At 36.7% G+C, this 19,819-nt stretch overlaps 1 protein-coding gene across 1 annotated transcript in view; it reads left to right on the forward strand.

The window, feature by feature from the left end:
- Positions 1 to 19,819, forward strand: part of RNGTT (RNA guanylyltransferase and 5'-phosphatase) — a 235,173-nt gene that overhangs the window by 36,306 nt on the left and 179,048 nt on the right. The window contains exons 7-8 of the mRNA XM_027972440.3: positions 8,589 to 8,698; positions 9,871 to 9,972. Of these exons, the coding sequence (XP_027828241.1) occupies positions 8,589 to 8,698; positions 9,871 to 9,972 (212 nt within the window). The remainder of the gene's footprint in view (positions 1 to 8,588; positions 8,699 to 9,870; positions 9,973 to 19,819) is intronic.

A 19,819-nucleotide genomic window follows, 5' to 3' on the forward strand; every position in this document is an offset into this window, starting at 1 on the left:
ACCAAAGAACTGTTAGATGTTAGATTGAGAATTTATTGTTTCTTTGCAAAAGATATGAGATTCCAACTAAATATAAAGTGAATATTTTTCCTAGTGCTTTACAAACTTGTCCCATATTTAAAATAACTTTATACATAAATTCTACTTTCCATGGGTGGCACTTTCATATTTTTCTGTAAAGTTGAATTCAGAAAACTCTTATTTCTTCAATAAGCAATTCCTATTAATCTTCTAGAAATACAAGGCCTAACAAAAAGCATTAGGTGTAACCTTCTTTTCTTGGTGGGATAGTGGATATATTGAGAAGAAAAATGCTGGCTGTGACTGTACATACAGAAGTATATGTTGTAGGCCAAAGGGGAAAGTTAGGAAAAGTGTGGTGGTAATTAATTGTTAATAAAGTTAATCATTCAGGTATGTGGGATACCATGGTTGAGTAGTAAGCAGTAAACCTCACAACTCATTTCTTAGTAGGTATTGATTCACAGGCAGGAAAGAGAATGCCTGAAATGTAACTCATAAAATATAATTATTTGGGACTTAAAGTTTCTTATTTGGAAAACATTTTGTTAATATGTATACATTTCAATCTTCAATATTCTACCACCACTAACAAGTGTATAAATTGCTTTGAAACATGAAACTAATTTCAAAAATAACATTTTTTTTAGTCTGACTTATTTTCTGGATTTATATCTGAAATTACTGAATCACATACCTGGAAAAATAAGTATCATATTCTAAAGAAAGTCTACTAGCATAACACATAGATGATTACCCTCTCATATCATTTTTATGAGGGAATTCAACTGAATTTTTAAAGAGTAACATTAATTAGAAGCATATGCGTAATGTATTCTTGAATTATGATCTAGTATTTAAAAGTGTAAAAGTTCTAAACAGCTTACTGGAAAAGGTCAGTTTTCATTCCAATCCCAAAGAAAGGCAATGCCAAAGAATGCTCAAACTACCGCACAATTGCACTCATCTCACACGCTAGTAAAGTAATGCTTAAAATTCTCCAAGCCAGGCTTCAGCAATACGTGAACCGTGAACTTCCAGATGTTCAAGCTGGTTTTAGAAAAAGCAGAGGAACCAGAGATCAAATTGCCAACGTCGCTGGATCATCGAAAAAGCAAGAGCATTCCAAAAGGACATCTATTTCTGCTTTATTGGCTATGCCAAAGCCTTTGACTGTGTGAATCACAATAAACTGTGGACAATTCTGAAAGAGGTGGGAATACCAGACCACCTGACCTGCCTCTTGAAAAACCTGTATGCAGGTCAGGAAGCAACAGTTAGACCTGGACATGGAACAACAGACTGGTTTCAAATAGGAAAAGAAGTATGTCAAGGCTGTATATTGTCACCCTGCTTATTTAACTTATATGCAGAGTACACCATGAGAAATGCTAGGCTGGAGGAAGCACAAGCTGGAATCAAGATTGCCGGGAGAAATATCAATAACCTCAGATATGCAGATGACACCACCCTTATGGCAGAAAGTGAAAAGAGCCTCTTGATGAAAGTGAAAGAGGAGAGTGAAAAAGTTGGCTTAAAGCTCAACATTCAGAAAACGAAGATCATGGCATCCGATTCCATCACTTCATGGCAAATAGATGGGGAAACAGTGGAAACAGTGTCAGTATTTTTGGGGGCTCCAAAATCACTGCAGGTGGTGATTGCAGCCATGAAATTAAAAGACGCTTACTTCTTGGAAGGAAGGTTACAACCAACCTAGACAGCATATTCAAAAGCAGAGACATTACTTTGTCAACAAAGGTCTGTCTAGTCAAGGCTATGGTTTTTCCAGTGGTCATGTATGGATGGGAGAGTTGGACTATAAAGAAAGCTGAGCACCAAAGAATTGATGCTTTTGAACTGTGGTGTTGGAGAAGACTCTTGAGAGTTCCTTGGACTGCAAGGAGATCCAACCAGTCCATCCTAAAGGAGATCAGTCCTGGGTGTTCATTGGAAGGACTGATGTTGAAACTGAAACTCCAATACTTTGGCCACCTGATGTGAAGAGCTGACTGATTTGAAAAGTCCCTGATGCTGGGAAAGATTGAGGGCAGGAGAAGGGGATGACAGAGGATGAGATGATTGGATGGCATCACTGACTTGAGGATATGAATTTGAGTAAGCTCTGGGAGTTGGTGATGGACAGGGAGGCCTAGTGTGCTACAGTATGGGGTCGCAAAGAGTTGGACACGACTAAGCGACTGGACTGAACTGAACTGAACTGATTTTACAGAATGAGTTAAGTTTGCAGCATTTATTTTTCTTTGCCAGCAGAAATGCTTTAAAAATTATATTCATTTAAAAATATTCAGTTAAGTACCATTAAATCCTTATTTTTACAAAAGAGCTCCAGTGGCATAAGAAGTGCATGAGAAGTGCATGTGTTTTTAGGGGGAAAAAAATGACGTAAAATAAAAGCAAACCCAAACCTGGTTTCTCCTGTTTTGTTTTGTCAGTTACTAAGAGGAGTATTTAAAAATTCCTCACTATGATTATGGATTTACCTACTTCTCCTTATAGTTCTCTCAGATTTTGCTTTATATGTTTTGAGGTGACACATTTCACATTCGTGTGAAAATGCCTTTATTTTCCCCATCTTTTTGAAGAACAATTGTTCTTCGAAACCCAGGTTCTTGACTTCTGTGTTGGCACGTTGAACATATTCTGTAATTCATTTCTTTTGAGAAGTTGCTTCTTTAAAGGTAATTTCTTTTTGGTTTTGATTTCAGCAGTTTTACTATGATGTTTCTACCTGTGCTTTTCTTGCATTTTTCTAGCTTCCTACTTGCAGTGACTCTTGAATCTATGGTTGGATTTTTCTTTTATCAGTTTTAAATGTTCTTGGCTATTATCTCTTCAAATATTAATTTATATCAATTTTTTCATCTCTTTCCTTCTACCCAATAGACCTTTTATATTTTATTATTTCTTAAAATGTTGTCTATGTTCTTTTCAATATTTTCTATACTTTTGTTTCATTTTTTTCAGTCTGGATATTTTTTTCTGACCAAGTGTTTTAATTCTCTATTTTAAGTTTGTGCTGCTGTTAAATTTATCCATTGAGTTCTTAATTTTAGTTATTTTACTTTCACTTCTGGAATTTCAGCTTGAGTATTAAAATAACTTTCAGTTCTCTACTGGGATTCTGCATCTTGTCATTTAGGTTTTTGAATTTATTAAGCCTATTTGAAAGCCCATGTGAGGTAATTGATGTACAGCTATCCTCTGGGTCTTTTTTTGTTTTTTGTTTTTCTTCTTGTGTCCTTTGATTTCTAGTCAGTTGTAGTTTTTTTTTTTTTTTCTTCCTACCTGGGTATTTCTGCTAGCTAGATATTATGTATGAAAAATTACGGAAGTGGTTTGTGGCTCTGTACCCTGTTATCTTCCTTCAGAGAAGATTTGCTTTTGCTCCTACACAAGATAGGAGTAGAGAATCTTAACTCAGTTCGGAATTGAACTGTTAAAAGCTGGGCTTTAGTTTGAGAGCTGGTCTGATTTTGGTTCACCCCAGTTCCCAGAGTGTGGTCCTCTGGGAATTCTAACTGAAAGCCTGGAAAATTAAGCAGGACCTCTCCTCCTTGATGGCCTGGTACTCTAGTTTTTGTTTTCCTATTCTTGTGATAAATGCTGAAAGTTCTGTTCAGTTTCTTACCCTCTCAGCTACTATTTTTGAAACAGTGCCTATAGATGAAAATCCTAGAGGAGAAAAATTATGCCAGCTGTCTAGCACATCTCTCTGGAATCCCATTCTTTCTAAGTTCTTGGCTTCAGGTCCTTAACACCTTTATAATTCTCTGATGTGTTAAAACAGGTACTTTTAACTTGTTTTGTAATGTTTTCTCATGGCTGCACCATTGATCTAAATAAGCTAGTCTGCCACTGCCAAAAGCAGCAAGCTTCCCTTCTCTTTTTGGAAGAAGCAATTAGGTTTGATCTCTGACTGACATTGAGGACATGGTGGATTTCAAGAATATTTGTATTTATACTTCCAAAGGTAGAGTCATGAAAAAAGAAAACTCTAAAGCCTTATGTACTTTAGTAGGTTTTTCTTCTTTTCAGATCATAATTAGTAAATATTAAAATTGTTAAATAGTTTTTATTTATAAAATAATATCTTACATTAAAGAAAGTTTGGAAACAAATAATCTTTCAGTTTTCACCCTACCACTAGCATTTTTATCATCTTAAAAGAATTCTTCCTTTTTACTTACCTGTCTAGTTACCTATCTCTTTTAGAGTGTCCACAAGTGACTTAAAGTTCAGTTCTCTTTGTAAAATAAAAGTGTGAAAATCTGGAAGTGTATATAGGGTTAAAAGTTATCTCTTTATTCCCACTTCCACTCTACTTTTTGGTTATACTTCTAGATACTGACTTTTTCTATGTATTTACATACATTTATTCAGTTTAACCTGACTCCCCCTATCCGTTGTTAACATAAATGTATTTAATGTTAGCTTTTTTTTTTTTTCCACTTGGATATCTTTTCTTAGTACATTCAGAACTACCTCATTCCTTTTAGCTAGCACCAGAGGGAATAGTTTATAAGCAGCAAACAGAACATTCTTTAGAAGACAAGAGAGGGCATCAAGCCATAAAATAATGGCAGGCTATTATGAAAAAGAACTAGTTAGAGAACTTGGAAATGATAATAATAAAGAAAAAAATCAGGAGGTGGGTTTGATAGTAGTCTGAAGTTAGCAGTCTGGAGGAGATTATCAAACTGGAAGATCCAGCTAAGAAATTTTTCCTGGATATAGCATGAAAGGACAAAGAAATATGAGGAATAGTTTAGAGTTTTAGGTAGTGACCTGTGTGAATGATTTAATAGTATGAAAAGTCACAGAGGGAACAAATATGGTAAGGATAGGAAATGTCTTTCTGAGGATTATTTTCTGTGGTACAGTAGAGCTAGGTCACAGTAGTGATCTTTCTTAAGATGGGAGGTGAGAAAAAGGAGACAGTTGTGTTCAGGGTCCACAGTACCACCCCGCTTTTGAAAATTTGCTAGAACTCAGTATATACTTAGTTGTACTCAGAGCTAAGATTTAGTGCACCAATGAACTAAGAATATCCAGATCAAAAGGGGAAAAAAGAAGTGGAGTTTTGAAGAGTCCATGTGCAGGCTTCCTTATGCTCTCTCCTTCCCACAGGGAATCATACAGAGCTCACTCTTCCCACAGCAGCGGAAATGCAGCAGCGTGTGTGTGATGTTGCTGTCTAGGGAAGCTTGTTAGAGTCTCAGTGCCTAAGGTTTTTATTTATGGTTTGTCATGCAGACAGCATGTACCTAGCATGTATCAGTATTCCAGAATCCCAGAAGCAAAGCATTTGTTCAGCGTAAGTTTTATTGTCTGTACAGGTAGTTTAGGCATGATGACCCAGTCTTATCAGTTGACTGAGAACAGTGAAAGTCGTTTCCCAGATGCCATCCAGAGGCCCACCTGGCAAGCAGTCCTGTTATGTTAACTCTTTTCTATACACTGGTGCACACTATTCGAGCAGTTTAATTACGAGCAAAAAGGGAGACTGAGGGTGATTGCTTGATGCAGAAATATTTGGGAAAGGCTTCAAGCATAGTTATTACTTGAGGATAAGGAACTAGTGGAATCAATGAAGTTGAAAATAACCTGAAATCATAGCGGAAGAAATGGCAGAGCAATTTCTGAGGAGACTGAAGGAAATGGAGTTCATGAGCAGATAGAAGTAGGTCTTAAACAAGAGTAGGGAAGTCTCATCCTTTGCACTGAGATTGTGATTTTTCCTCAGTAAATTTCAGCTGCCTGTTTCCTTGTGGGTGGGGAATGCATCCCATCCACAAAGAGAGCTTTTATGTAACCAGCCGCAGTGGTTATCTGCCCTACTTGATTCTGCTAATGGCTGAATGAGTTAGCCTGAATGGAAGAGGAGCTATAGAAAGAGGCCAGGAGAGCAGTGAGGATATAAGAGAATTGTTTACATTACCCTATTGGAGAAAGTGATGGCACCCCACTCCAGTACTCTTGCCTGGAAAACCCCATGGATGGAGAAGCCTGGTAGGCTGCAGTCCATGGGGTCGCTAAGAGTTGGATACAACTGAGCGACTTCACTTTCACTTTTCAATTTCATGCATTGGAGAAGGAAATGGCAACCCACTCCAGTGTTGCTTGGAGAATCCCAGGGACAGGGGAGCCTGTGGGCTTCCGTCTATGGGGTCACACAGAGTCGGATACGACTGAAGTGACTTAGCAGCAGCAGCAGCAGAGTAGGACTTGGGCAGTGAGAGAATGAGTGGTTTTCACTTAAGAGAAAAGTGAGTGGTTTTCTTGGTAGAGAGCTAGCTTCCAATGAGGACACAGGGTACAAGGTGTTCGTGAAAATGGTTAAGTTTACAGGGAAGGTTATTTATGAAAAAGATTCCAGGGTTTACATTGGAAAGGTGATTAATGATAAGATGAACCAAGAAGGGGCTCAGAAGCAGTGAGGACAAGACCATCAGAGAGGAAAGGTGACTGGAGAGTTGAATTTTGGGTAATGTCAGCAGTGTGGTTGATAGGCATGACAGGTGTGGATGTAATTAATGGGCAAGTTCATGGTTAGAAAACTTTCATTTTTCTTTTATGTTAGTTGAGATTGAAGATAGTTAACAGAGAGCCAAGAGTGATTATGTCTTTGTACTGAGGCTCAATATTTATTTATTCTGTTCAATTAAAAAATTTAGCTTCCTCAAATGTTTGTGTTTTTAGGATTAATTTATGCTAATTTGACCTTTGCTTTTCAGAAATTATCATTGATTTTTTGCCTTTGTTTAGGAAATACATGCTCATAAGTGAAACTGGATACCTTCTTCATGTGAAACTTCTATGCTATTAGTACTTTCAGAGTAAAGATGCTTTCTTTTTTAAATTAATATATACAAGATATAATTTTATCAGGATATTGAAGTTATTTGAGTGTCTCAATAACTAAACATGTTGAAAAAACAACCACCTGATTAAGTTTTCCTTTGAAAATACTCTGTTTAGTTATTATATTTAATGGAGAAATGATTCTAAAACAGAAACTTTATTGGCTAATAAAGAGAGGTTATGGTATAATAGGAGAGGAATGGTACTCTTTGATCCTTTGGCTCATGGAACCTCCCTTGAAGGAAAACAAGGTAGATGACATTTTAAATAACTATAAAATATGATTCAGAACTAGGGGCAAAAAGTAGGATCAGTGTCTGGTGGATTGACCTAGGACTCTTCTAGATTTGACCTAGGACTCTTCTAGATGTGTATGTACTAAACATTGCATTCTTTTTTTCTCTTCCCAAATAGTTCAGGTTGCCAAGTCTTTGCCAGAAGATTGATCATTGCAGTTTGCAGACCATAGTTTTTATTCCTTAATTACGTTAACATCTCTCTAGCTGTTTTATAGATTTTTCTTGAGACTGATGCCAGCCCTCTTATGGGTTGCAAAGTAATTGTAACATGAATCTAGACTATTTTTTTAGTGTCTAAAATTTCCAGGAGTGTTCTTTATTTGATACATAAATTCTCCATCTGCTTCACTTCTCTGTGATATTTTAAAAGTATATTTGCTATGAAAGACAATAATTCATTTTCTGTAGTTCTGAGTCAAAGAATTTAGATTAAAACTTCAGGGATGATAGAGAAGGAAATGGGAGCCCACTCCAGTATTCTTGCCTGGGAAATCCCATGGACAGAGGAGCCTGGCGGGCTACAGTCCACGGGGTTGCAAAAGAGTTGGACAGGACTGAGCGACTGAGCAACCAAAAGTACGAAGTGTTCAATCCTAACTGGTTAGCTGGAAATCATTTAGAAGTTGTGTGGGTCAAAGCGGTGGAGAATGTACGTGTTAGATCTCATTCAGTTAGTAACCTTTACAGAATCCTGTGTATGTTTATTAAACAATAAACCAAAAGCGTTTGTATTAAAAAAAATTCAGTGATGAGTAATATTTAGTTTTTATGTTGATACATCCAATGACTATAGCTTAGCCATTTTGTCTACTGTTATAGTCTTATTCTAATTTACAAAGGTATATATTGTAGGTGTGTATCTCAAAATACAAGCTCCATTAGTGACACAACTTCCCATCCTCTTCAATGGGAATCATTGGTGAATGATATAGTTTAGACCTGGGTTCAAATTCTGTTTTTACCATTTGAATAAATTGCATAAAATCTTTATGCCTCATTTGTTCATTTATGAAATAAATGTAATGCAGTCTGATTTTCAGAATTGTTAAATAAAGGTTAGAGAAACTATAAAATGCCAGGTACTTCTGCCTAACTGAGTAAATGGTGGGTAAGTTATTATTGCTGTTATGATTCCTGAGTAGTGACCACGGTTGCTTTGATAGCATGATATAGACACTGGGCTGTATATGTACATTGAAAATCATATGCCTGATTAAGGAAAACTAGTGTACAGTCCCAGAGAAGTCTACAGAACCTCCTGTAGCAGACTATTTGTTGCATATATTTACTCAGATTTCTGAAAATAAATGAATCTGTCATTCCGTCTAGTCTTTGTAGATAGATTTGAACTCTAATATATTTTTCTTTTCCTTTTATTTTCAGGGTGCTATTTTTTTGGAGGGTGTAACTGTTAAAGGTGTAACTCAAGTAACAACTCAGCCAAAGTTAGGAGAGGTACAGCAGAAGTGTCATCAATTCTGTGGCTGGGAAGGGTAATAAGCATTTTAAGTTTTAATTAAAGTTTTAAATAAAATTTATTCTTACTCTGCAGTACTTAACATTAATGCAAACAGTGACATAGCTTCTTTGCTCCATGAAATTTCTGTGTTTACATAGAATTCTTTGTCAAGCAAAAGTTTATCAGATTTTTCTCAAGATAAACAGTGTAATAACTAGATTTTTGAGTCAAAATTAGATGACTCACATGTCTTCTCTAGAGGAATAGAAAATTACTGTTGTTACCTTCTGGTGTTTGTTTTGTGGGTTTGATTATACTGTTGCTGATTAGAGTTTTGGTTGCCCTTATGATTTTATTAAGAAAGAAGAGGTGAAACTTGAATGAGCCTCCCTTTCCAGTTTTTCTGTCATCAGAAACCTAGAAGAATCAGCTTTAAATATACTCTGCCCCTTACCATGACTTGAAGATATTCATAAGACATTCATAGCAGAGTATTCAGGGGAGAGTTCACGGCTCCCAGGTCTTGGTCTGTGGTCGTTCCTGTTGGTTTTTGCCATCTGTGGCAGAAAACTTTAATACAGTTAGAACATGATGAAATAGGGTTATTGTTAAAAATTCCTAATATAAAGAACTTTTGGACTGGTACATACAGATCAATCAACTAGAAATAATTTTAACTGAAAGCTGCAAATGATGATGAAGTGATGTCAGTTTTAGTGTTCTGTTAAACCCTTGCCAGTGTACCTTAATCTCGACCTAAATTTCTCCTGTTTTGTCACTTCTGGGCATCTTTTGAGCAGAAACTTGCCAACCCTGCAGAGTTATGCCAAGTTGGCAGTGTCATGATGGAGAAGTATGGGGCCTAGAGCAATGTAAGATAATTAAGGCAAGACTTCTTCCTGAAGCAAAAGACTTGTAAATATATATGCATTACTATTTAGATCATGTATTTAATATTTAAAAATTAGCCCAGTAGTCTTAATTCATAGTGGCAATTAGGATCTTGTTAACTCACATTTTAAAATGTCAAGAAAATGATAACATTTTGTTAGCATTCTTGTGAAAGCTGATATTACTCCAACTGATGTTAATTTCATGATTGGGAGACCATTGTGCTACATGTGTGACTCATGTGAGATTGGTTTAAGACATGTATTGCTTTGTATGGATACCAGCCATAATAGTGATACAGTGATCTTCGTTAAGGTCTGGATTCCCTGGAGCACAGCCTGTTTCCATGGACAAGCAAAACATTAAACTTTTGGAGCAGAAGCCATATAAAGTAAGCTGGAAAGCAGATGGTACTCGGTAAGTTAGACTTCTGAAAAAGAAAAGTTATACTAAATAACCCAAATGCTTGAAGAATATTGCTTTGTTGTGAGAGAAGGTTTGTACTTTTGGGAGTGACATGAACAGCAAAATAAACTGTTTCATATATTGTATAGTTTTTGTTTTACTAGTATTCTTAGTTGTCTACTACAGTTATCTCATTTCTTAAATATTTGGTTTCAGATTAAATGTAAATCTGAAAGTATATTTTCTTAATAATATTGTACTTTTGGTATGTCTGCTGCCCACCACCTTGTCTTTAATGGTTACTGGGCACTTCTAAAATTAACAGATGTATTATGAGTTTATAATCTAAAAATTACCAAGTCCCCTGATTCATTCTGTATTTTATTCCTTCGATAGTTTTTCCTTTTTCTGTTAATACTTACTAATGCTTTTTGTAATTTTATCCACTCTTAAGGTTCTATTCTTACAACAGAGCTTAGCTTCACATTTCATATTCCTAAGTTTAAAAGTATTGATTAGTAAAAATTTTATGCTTCCTCAATACCAGTTAACTTTTTCTCGATTGTAATCTATTTTATATGGCTTTGCTATATATGTATTTATTCATTCAGTGCATTTTATACCAGTTGAAATAACTACTTTAACAGATATTAATATAGAAGTCATTAATTTTTTCATAATGAAAATATTTTAGAATAATTAGACTGTATGTAGTATGTGTATGGGCTTCCCCGGTGGCTCAGCAGTAAAAGAATCCACCTGCAGTGCAGGAGGTACAGGTTCGATTCCTGGGTCAGGAAGATCCCCTGGAGGAGGGCATGGCAGCCTTCCTCAGTATTCTCGTCTGAAGAATCCCATGGACAGAGGAGATTGGCGGGCTACAGTCAGTAGGGTCACAAAGAGTCGGACACAACTGAAGCAACTTAGCATGAACGCACATATATGTATGTGATATATACACACGCATATGGGGCTTCCTTCGTGGCTCAGAAGGTAAAGAGTCTGCCTGCAATGCAGGAGACCCTGGTTTGAGCCCTGAGTTGGGAAAATCCCCTGGATAAGGGAATGGCAACCCATTCTAGGTACTCTTGCCTGGAAAATCCCATGGACAGAGAAGCCTGGAAGGCTACAGTCCATGGGGTTGCAAAGAGCTGGACGTGACTGAGCAACTTCACTTTCACTTTCGTATATACATATATGTATATTTTAGTTATTTTAGTTTTTTTCCAGGTTTGTTGAGATACAATTTGACATGGCATTAAGCAGGTTTAAAGTGTACAAATTGTTGATTTGGTACACATATATTGCAAAATGGTTACTGCTGTGGTGTTAACTAACACTTCTATCACTTCCATAATAACCATTTCTTTTTGATAGCGAGAACATTTAAGATCTATCATCTTAGCAGTTTTCAAGTATGTAAACACAATAGTAACTATAATCAGCATGTTGTGCATTAGATCATCAAAACTTATTTGTCTTATACCTGGCAGCTTGTACCCTTTGATTAGTATCTCCTCATTTTTCCCACCCTCTCATCCCTTGGTAACTACCATTCCAGTTTTGGTTTCTGTGAGTTCGGCTTTTTTAGATTCCACATATAAGTGACATCGTACAGTATTTGTCTTTTTCTGCCTTATTCCATTTAACTGATGTCCTCAAGTTCCATGTTGTCACAAGTGACAGGGTTTTCTTCTTTCTCATGGCTGAATAATATTCCATTGTGTGTGTGTGTATAATATACACTTTTTTTATTATATGTATATACTTACATGCATCATTTTTATTCATCTGTTGGTGGATAGGTTATTTTCATATCTTGCCTATTGTGAATAATGCTGCAGTAAAAATGGGAAAGAAAATAATATCTTTAAGATCCTGTTTTAATATTTTATTTTTAAATATTATTTTGAAGATGATATAAGTTGCATTTGATTTTTATGACAGTTTTTGAATGTCAAAATGATAATTATATCTTTTTTTTTTAATACTGTCTTCATCTACATTTAACTTTGTGGTGACCTTAAAAGATACCTATGGAGATATGGAGTGGATATAACTTGATTTTACTGTTAATATTAATATTTTTATAACTACTATTGTAATGCCAATAATGAAGTAAAAGAAAAGAACTCAAAGTATATTTGCCATAAGAAGTATGTAATGCTATGGGAATAATTTGTATAGATAAGCAAAAGTCTTTTAATGAATTGATAGCCATAATGAAAGCAAACCTTACGAGAACTGAGACTTTTGTCTTCCTAACCACTGTGTCCTCAGTGCCTAGAATAGTGCCTGGCACGTGATGGGCACTCAGTAAATGTTTATTGGATCAATTAATCATTGAAAAGCTGTCAATGTCTTCGCATGAAAGTTATGGGAACATTTGTGATGGTTGTGAAATTTTTGAGATTTTAAATGTGACAACTCTCTGTCACATTAATTTCCAAACAAAAATGTAACCAATTAGTCAAAAGCAGCAGCAGCAGCAGCAGCAGCAACATATTTCAAAGAACATAACACATAGGGTAGGATAAAGCTAGATGACCCTAAGAAAAATGTTTGGATTCATATAAGATAATGGCAATCCATTACCCAATAGATTTGCTGTAAAAGGATTAAATAAAGTAATTCCAAACAATTAGCATACAGTGGACACTCCGTAAAAGATAGCTACTGATATTTTCACACATACTTCTGATGTATGTGTATTATATGTGTGTGTGTATATATGTATATGTAATACACATATATATGCAAGCATTCTTGCTTTAAGAAAAATTGAATACACAGTTCATTGTAGTTATTGCTTAACTTCTGGTTATTGCTTAACTTCTGGTTTTAAGCTTTTATATAAGCAGTTTACTAAACATATACATTTGAAATGTAAATTGTAATTTTTTTTTTCTGATAAAAATGTCCTATGCCTTTGTTTTAATTGAGTGCTAGACATGTAGTCATGCTATACTTGTCCTGACAAATACTTGGTGACTTGTAGAAATAGCTGTTTTGTAGATAAACCATTTATAATATGTTCAGGGAGCTTCTGAACATAGTTACTGCTCTAATGGTTTTTATACAGAACAGTGTAATTACCCCAGGAAGTTAGTAACTTGCCTGGATCCTTTGATATGTTATCTCATTAATAATGTTTGTAGCAGATGTTTATTCCAGTGAGTGGAACTGAATGTTCAGACAGGAATAGTGTGGATAGGATAATGTGATGCTACACTAGAAAAGTTTTATATACTGAGAGGAATATTAAAGAGGTTTTAGATATCTCTGGAATAATTTTCAGTGAGCTACAAACAGATGATATTTTATGCTGTTTAGGAACAGAATGAGTAAATCAAATATTAACAATTCAGTGATGTTACACTGCTATAATTTAGATTTGTTCACTTAGCTGGTTTTTAGTTCCTCTTGAGGGAAGATATCAGAGCAGATAAATTTCTGTTTAGCCCTAATTTTCTTTCGATCACAAAGTAAGTAGTTTTTTTTCTGGTATATAACAACTTTGACTGAATATTGCATTTAATAAGAATTTACTTCCTGTCTTATTTCCTAATAAGTATTAATTAGGGCCATAACATTGTATCTAATATTTAGAAACTCACTTGTAAATAAAACTATGCCTGGAAAGGATTTTTAATTTGTGAACTCTTCTAGGGAGACTTAGTGTGTTTGTGGTGATAACTTTCCTTCCAAGGAGCAAGCGTCTTTTAATTTCATGGCTGCAGTCACCATCTGCAGTGATTTTGGAGCCCCCCAAAATAAAGTCTGACACTTGTTTCCACTGTTTCCCCATCTATGTCCCATGAAGTGATGGGACTGGATGCCAAGATCTTCGTTTTCTGTATGTTGAGCTTTAAGCCAACTTTTTCACTCTCTTCTTTCACTTTCATCAAGAGGCTCTTTAGTTCTTCGCTTTCTGCCATAAGGGTGGTGTCATCTGCATATCTGAAGTTATTGATATTTCTCCTGGCAATCTTGATTCCAATCTTGATTTTTCCAGCCTAGCGTTTCTCATGATGTACTCTGCATATAAGTTAAATAAGCAGGGTGACAATATACAGCCTTGATGTACTCCTTTTCCTATTTGGAACCAGTCTGTTGTTCCATGTCCAGGTCTAACTGTTGCTTCCTGACCTGCATACAGATATCTCAAGAGGCAGGTCAGGTGGTCTGGTATTCCCATCTCTTTCAGAATTGTCCACAGTTTATTGTGATCCACACAGTCAAAGGCTTTGGCGTAGTCAATAAAGCAGAAATAGATGTTCTTTTGGAACCCTCTTGCTTTTTCGATGATCCAGCAGATGTTGGCAATTTGATCTCTGGTTCCTCTGCCTTTTTTAAAACCAGCTTGAACATCTGGAATTTCACGGTTCACATATTGCTGAAGCCTGGCTTGGAGAATTTTGAGTATTACTTTACTAGCATGTGAGATGAGTGCAATTGTGCGGTAGTTTGAGCATTCTTTGGCATTGCCTTTCTTTGAGATTGGAATGAAAACTGACCTTTTCCAGTCCTGTGGCCACTGCTGAGTTTTCCAAATTTGCTGGCATATTGAGTGCAGCACTTTCACAGCATCATCTTTCAGGCTTTGAAATAGCTCAACTGGAATTCCATCACCTCCACTAGCTTTGTTCATAGTGATGCTTCCTAAGGCCCACCTGGCTACAAATTCCAGGATGTCTGGCTCTAGGTGAGTGTTAGTGATCACACTTTTGGGATTATCTGTGTCATAAAGATCTTTTTTGTACAGTTCTTCTGTGTATTCTTGCCACCTCTTCTTAATATCTTCTGCTTCTGTTAGGTCCATACCATTTCTGTCCTTTCTCGAGCCCATCTTTGCATGAAATGTAAAGATGGTATCCCTTGGCATCTCTAATTTTCTTGAAGAGATCTCTAGTCTTTCCCATTCTGTTCTTTTCCTCTATTTCTTTGTATTGATCGCTGAGGAAGGTTTCTTACCTCTCCTTGCTACTCTTTGGAACTCTGCATTCAAATGGGTATATCTTTCCTTTTCTCCTTTGCCTTTTGCCTCTCTTCTTTTCACAGCTATTTGTAAGGCCTCCTCAGAAAGCCATTTTGCTTTTTTGGCATTTGTTTTTCTTGGGGATGGTCTTGCTCCCAGTCTCCTGTACAATATCACGAACCTCCGTTTATAGTCATCAGGCACTCTGTCTATCAGATCTAGTCCCTTAAATCTATTTCTCACCTCCACTGTATATTCGTAAGGGATTTGATTTAGGTAATACCTGAATGTATCTAGTGGTTTTACCCACTTTGTTCAATTTAAGTCTGAATTTGGCAATAAGGAGTTCATGATCTGAGCCACAGTCAGCTCCTGGTCTTGTTTTTGCTGATTATATAGAGTTCCTTCATCTTTGGCTGCAAAGGATATAATCAATCTGATTATATCAATTATATCAGTTACAATTATATCAATTATATCTGATTATATCAATCAATTATATCTAGTTATGACCAACCTAGACAGCATATTAAAAAGCAGAGACATTACTTTGTCAACAAAGGTCCATCTAGTCAAGGCTCTGGTTTTTCCAGTGGTCATGTATGGTTGTGAGAGTTGGACTATAAAGAAAGCTGAGTGCCGAAGAATTGATAGTTTTGAACTGTGGTGTTGGAGAAGACTCTTGAGAGTCCCATGGACTGCAAGGAGATTCAACCAGTCCATTCTAAAGGAGATCACTCGTGGGTGTTCATTGGAGGGACTGATGTTGAAACTCCAATACTTTGGCCACCGGAGCTTTCCACATCATCTCCACTGATGTGGAGAGCTGACTCATTTGAAAAGACCCTGATGCTGGGAAAGATTGAAGGAAGGAGGAGAAGGGGACGACAGAGGATGAGATGGTTGGATGGCGTCACCGACACAATGGACATGGGTTTGGATGGACTCCAGGAGTTGGTGATGGACAGGGAGGCCTGGCGTGCTGCGGTTCATGGGATTGCAAAGAGTCGAAGATGACTGAGTGACTGAACTGAAGTGAATGTGTCTGTGGATATATTTGAGGGGGTGGAATCCAGAAAATAGAATATTTGCTTTAATCTTGTAACTAGATAGAGGCAAAATTGGCAGTACAGCATTGGTCTTCTGTAGCTTTCTTTTTTTCCCCCTTCATTGTTCTGTATTTTAGAATTTGGACTTCCAAGATATGATTTAATGTTGTTTTTCTTCATTGTATAGTTAGCTCATTTTGAAACTTAATGAAAATTTAGCACCTTATTTCAAATGATAGCCTTAAACCAGCTTTCATTATTTGAAGACTCTGGTCCTGTTTTTTAACAGTTTCATTAGAACTATTAATACTGTCAGGGTGCAAGGCCAGTGTTTTTGCATCTGGGAGGAACACAAGAAAGCCATAACTGCTGTGTTCCTTTCTTATGTTCCCTTCATGGCGAAGGGAGACAAATAAGGAGTGATTAGAAGTTGATCAGAAACACTGTTTATTGATCTAAAGCTATAGTTGATGATATCTGGTAATAAATTGATTAAAAAAAGAAAGTAGTGGAACTCATTTTACTCTTACTCCTCCTCTAAGCTCGCACCTTACTTACCATTATTTGAAGTAGACAAAGTGGGGCTGCTTTGGTTGTTGAACATTTTGGGGCAGCATGTGGAGTTGTATTCTGGGTGGCCTCTTAAGGTCACCATGGAACTTTTTAGGGTAGCATATCCCAAATGCTGCTGGATGTTTGGGTTACATTGGTGGCTCAGACGGTAAAGAATCTGCCTGCAATGCAGGAGACTCCTGGGTTGGGAAGATCCCCTGGAGAAGGGAATGGCAACCCACTCCAGTATTCTTTCCTGTAGGATCCCATGGACAGAGGAGCCTGGTGGCCTACAGTCCATGGGGGTCACAAAGAGTCAGACAAGACTGAGCGGCTAACACTTTCATTTTCACCATTGTGGTAGTATTACCATCATGTGTGAGTGTGTGTTCTTTCGCTCACTCATGTCTCACTGTTCGCAGCCACATGCACCGTAGTCCACCAGGCTCCTCTGTCCATGGGATTCTCCAGGCAAAAAACTGGAGTGGGTTGCCATACCCTTTTCCAGGGGATCTTCCCAACCCTGTGGCTCCCACATTGGCAAACGAATTCTTTACCACTGAGCCACTTGGGAAGCACCTATTACCATCATAGTAAGCTTTTCTTTTTTTTTAAAAGAAAAAAATCTAGAGATCCAAATTCAGTAGGATTTAGTTGGCTTTGAGAATTTGGTTTCCAGAGCACCCCTGCTACTTCAGATTTCTAGCCAAGTCCAGGAACCACTGCCCTTAGTGCCCTGTTGAGTGAGCACAGTTTAAAAATCAGTCATCTAAACCAGAGCAGTGTTTGAAATTCAAGGTGTAGTTGCTCAGTCATGTTCAACTCTTTGTGATCCTATAGACGTAGCCCTCCAGGCTCCTCTGTCCTTGGGATTTTCCAGGCAAGAATACTGGAGAGGGTTGCCATTTCCTTCTCCAAGAGCAGTGTTTAGCCAGCCATTGAGTTAAGGATATAGCTGAGGATTTTTCCATTAATTGATTAAAGGAGATTCATATCAAATGGTTGTTAGCATGATGTTCAATAAATGTTATTGTTACCATAGTGTAAGACTCCCTGGGCAATCATTTTCACTTGGTAATCATCATTTAGTTTCCCAGAATCTATTCAAAATTCTCTTAGGTTGTGGGGTAGTTACTGTACAAGAATAAAAGTGGGTATAGGACAAAAGCAATCTAATATTTTAAAAGCAAACTTTTGAAATAAATGTCAGCTACTCAAATCTTTAGGACTTACCAAAGGATAAAAAGGACCTTTAAATATTAATTTCTTTAATTAAACTTCTTATTAATATGAGAGTTACTACTTATTAACAGAGATACTATCTCTGAAATGCTACTTAAAAATAGAAAATCAACTGAATTCATTACCAAATTTGGCTCAAAAACTGTTAGAGCTAAACAGAACATACACAGGTAAAACCTGTGTTGCAAACATAAGAGCAGTCCCTGGTTAAAATTTGAGGTTGTCCATATTCTAGGGGTAATGAGCATCTGAAACTTTGAAACATTAATAAAAACCCCTTTTGTTAATATTCTTAAATATATATGTATTTAAATAGAGCTATGCTATAGAAGTCAAATATATGAGGAGAAAATATATATTGACAGTGATAAAATATATATTAAGTCATATATATATATATGTATACACACACACATTCAGTTCAGTTGCTCAGTTGTGTCCGACTCTTTGTGACCCCATGGATTGCAGCACGCCAAGCTTCCCTGTCCATCACTAGCTCCTGGACTGACTGGTGTCCATCATGTGCATCAAGTCGGTGATGCCATCCAACCATCTCATCTTCTGTCGTCCCCTTCTCCTGCCTTCAATCGTTCCTAGCATCAGGGTCTTTTCAAATGAGTTGGTTCTTTGCATCAGGTGGCCAAAGTATTGGAGTTTCAGCTTTAGCATCAGTCCTTCCAATGAATATTCAGGTTTGATTTCCTTTAGGATTGACCTGTTTGATCTCCTTGTAGTCCAAGGGACTCTCAAGAGTCTTCTCCAACACCATAGTTCAAAAGCATCAGTTCTTCGGTGATCAGCTTTTTTTATAATCCAACTCTCACATCCCTATATGACTACTGAAAAAATTATATCTTTGACTAGAGGGACCTTTGTTGGCAAAGTAATGTCTCCTCTTTTTAATTTGCTGTCTGGGTTGGTCATAGCTTTTTTTCCAAGGAGTAAGCGTCTTTTAATTTCCTGACTGCGGTCACCATCTGCAGTGATTTTGGAGACCCCAAAATAAAGTCTCTCACTGTTTCCATTGTTTCCTCATATATATTACATACATACATACATACATACATATATATATATATATATATATATATATAAACAGTGATTAAAAACCACCTGATCCTCCATATAGATGGATATGATATATTCTCTTCTGTTATAAACTATGGAAAACTGTCTGGTTTCCCTCAAATTGCTTTGTGATGGTAATTGGTATTGCCTTGCCCCTTTCACTTAATGGGCTTCCCTTGTGGCTCAGCTGGTAAAGAATCTGCCTGCAGTGTGGGAGACCTGAGTTCGATCTCTGGGTTGGGAAGATAACCCTGGAGAAGGCAAAGGCTACCCACTCCAAAATTCTGGTCTGCAGTATTCCATGGACTGTATAGTCCATCTCAAAGAGTCGGACATGACTGAGCGACATTCACTTTTACTTAATGGCAAAATCTGTATCTTTGAAGAAATAATATTTATTGCTTTACTAGATAACTGTGCTACTTTAGGAATTAGAGGATCTCAAAGACAATATAAGACACTGTAGGAAAGCAAGATACAATTCTTGACCTTGAAGCGGCTTTAAGATGTATTAAGAGATGTAGTAAAATTGTGTGTAGTACAAAGCACGATAAATAAGGAGAGGTAACAAAGAACTGCTTAGGAGCATTACTTGATATTCCATATGAAATATGAGTGCTCATTTTGATTTTAGGAGTATAATAATGGGTATCCTAGATGGATGTTTACCTGTGATAGTGGAATACAAAAGAGATACAGACACACTTGTTATTTAGTATTGCCTAATGCTACTAAGCTCACTGGAGGACATCTACCCCCTACTCCCATCTCAGCAACAGAGCTACGAGTGTGAGGTATGAGGATGAGATGTTAAGGGGATTTTCCTACTAATTTTTTTCACAATTTCATGATACTTTAAGAACTGGTTATTTGCTCACGTGCTTTAGTTCATTATTATAGAAATGGTAAGTACTAGGTTGACTGAGAAAGAAAATTCACAAAGAGTTTGTGAAATCAGTGTAAAAATGTT

Source organism: Ovis aries, chromosome 8 (assembly GCF_016772045.2).
Source record: "Ovis aries strain OAR_USU_Benz2616 breed Rambouillet chromosome 8, ARS-UI_Ramb_v3.0, whole genome shotgun sequence".
Lineage (NCBI taxonomy): Eukaryota > Metazoa > Chordata > Mammalia > Artiodactyla > Bovidae > Ovis > Ovis aries.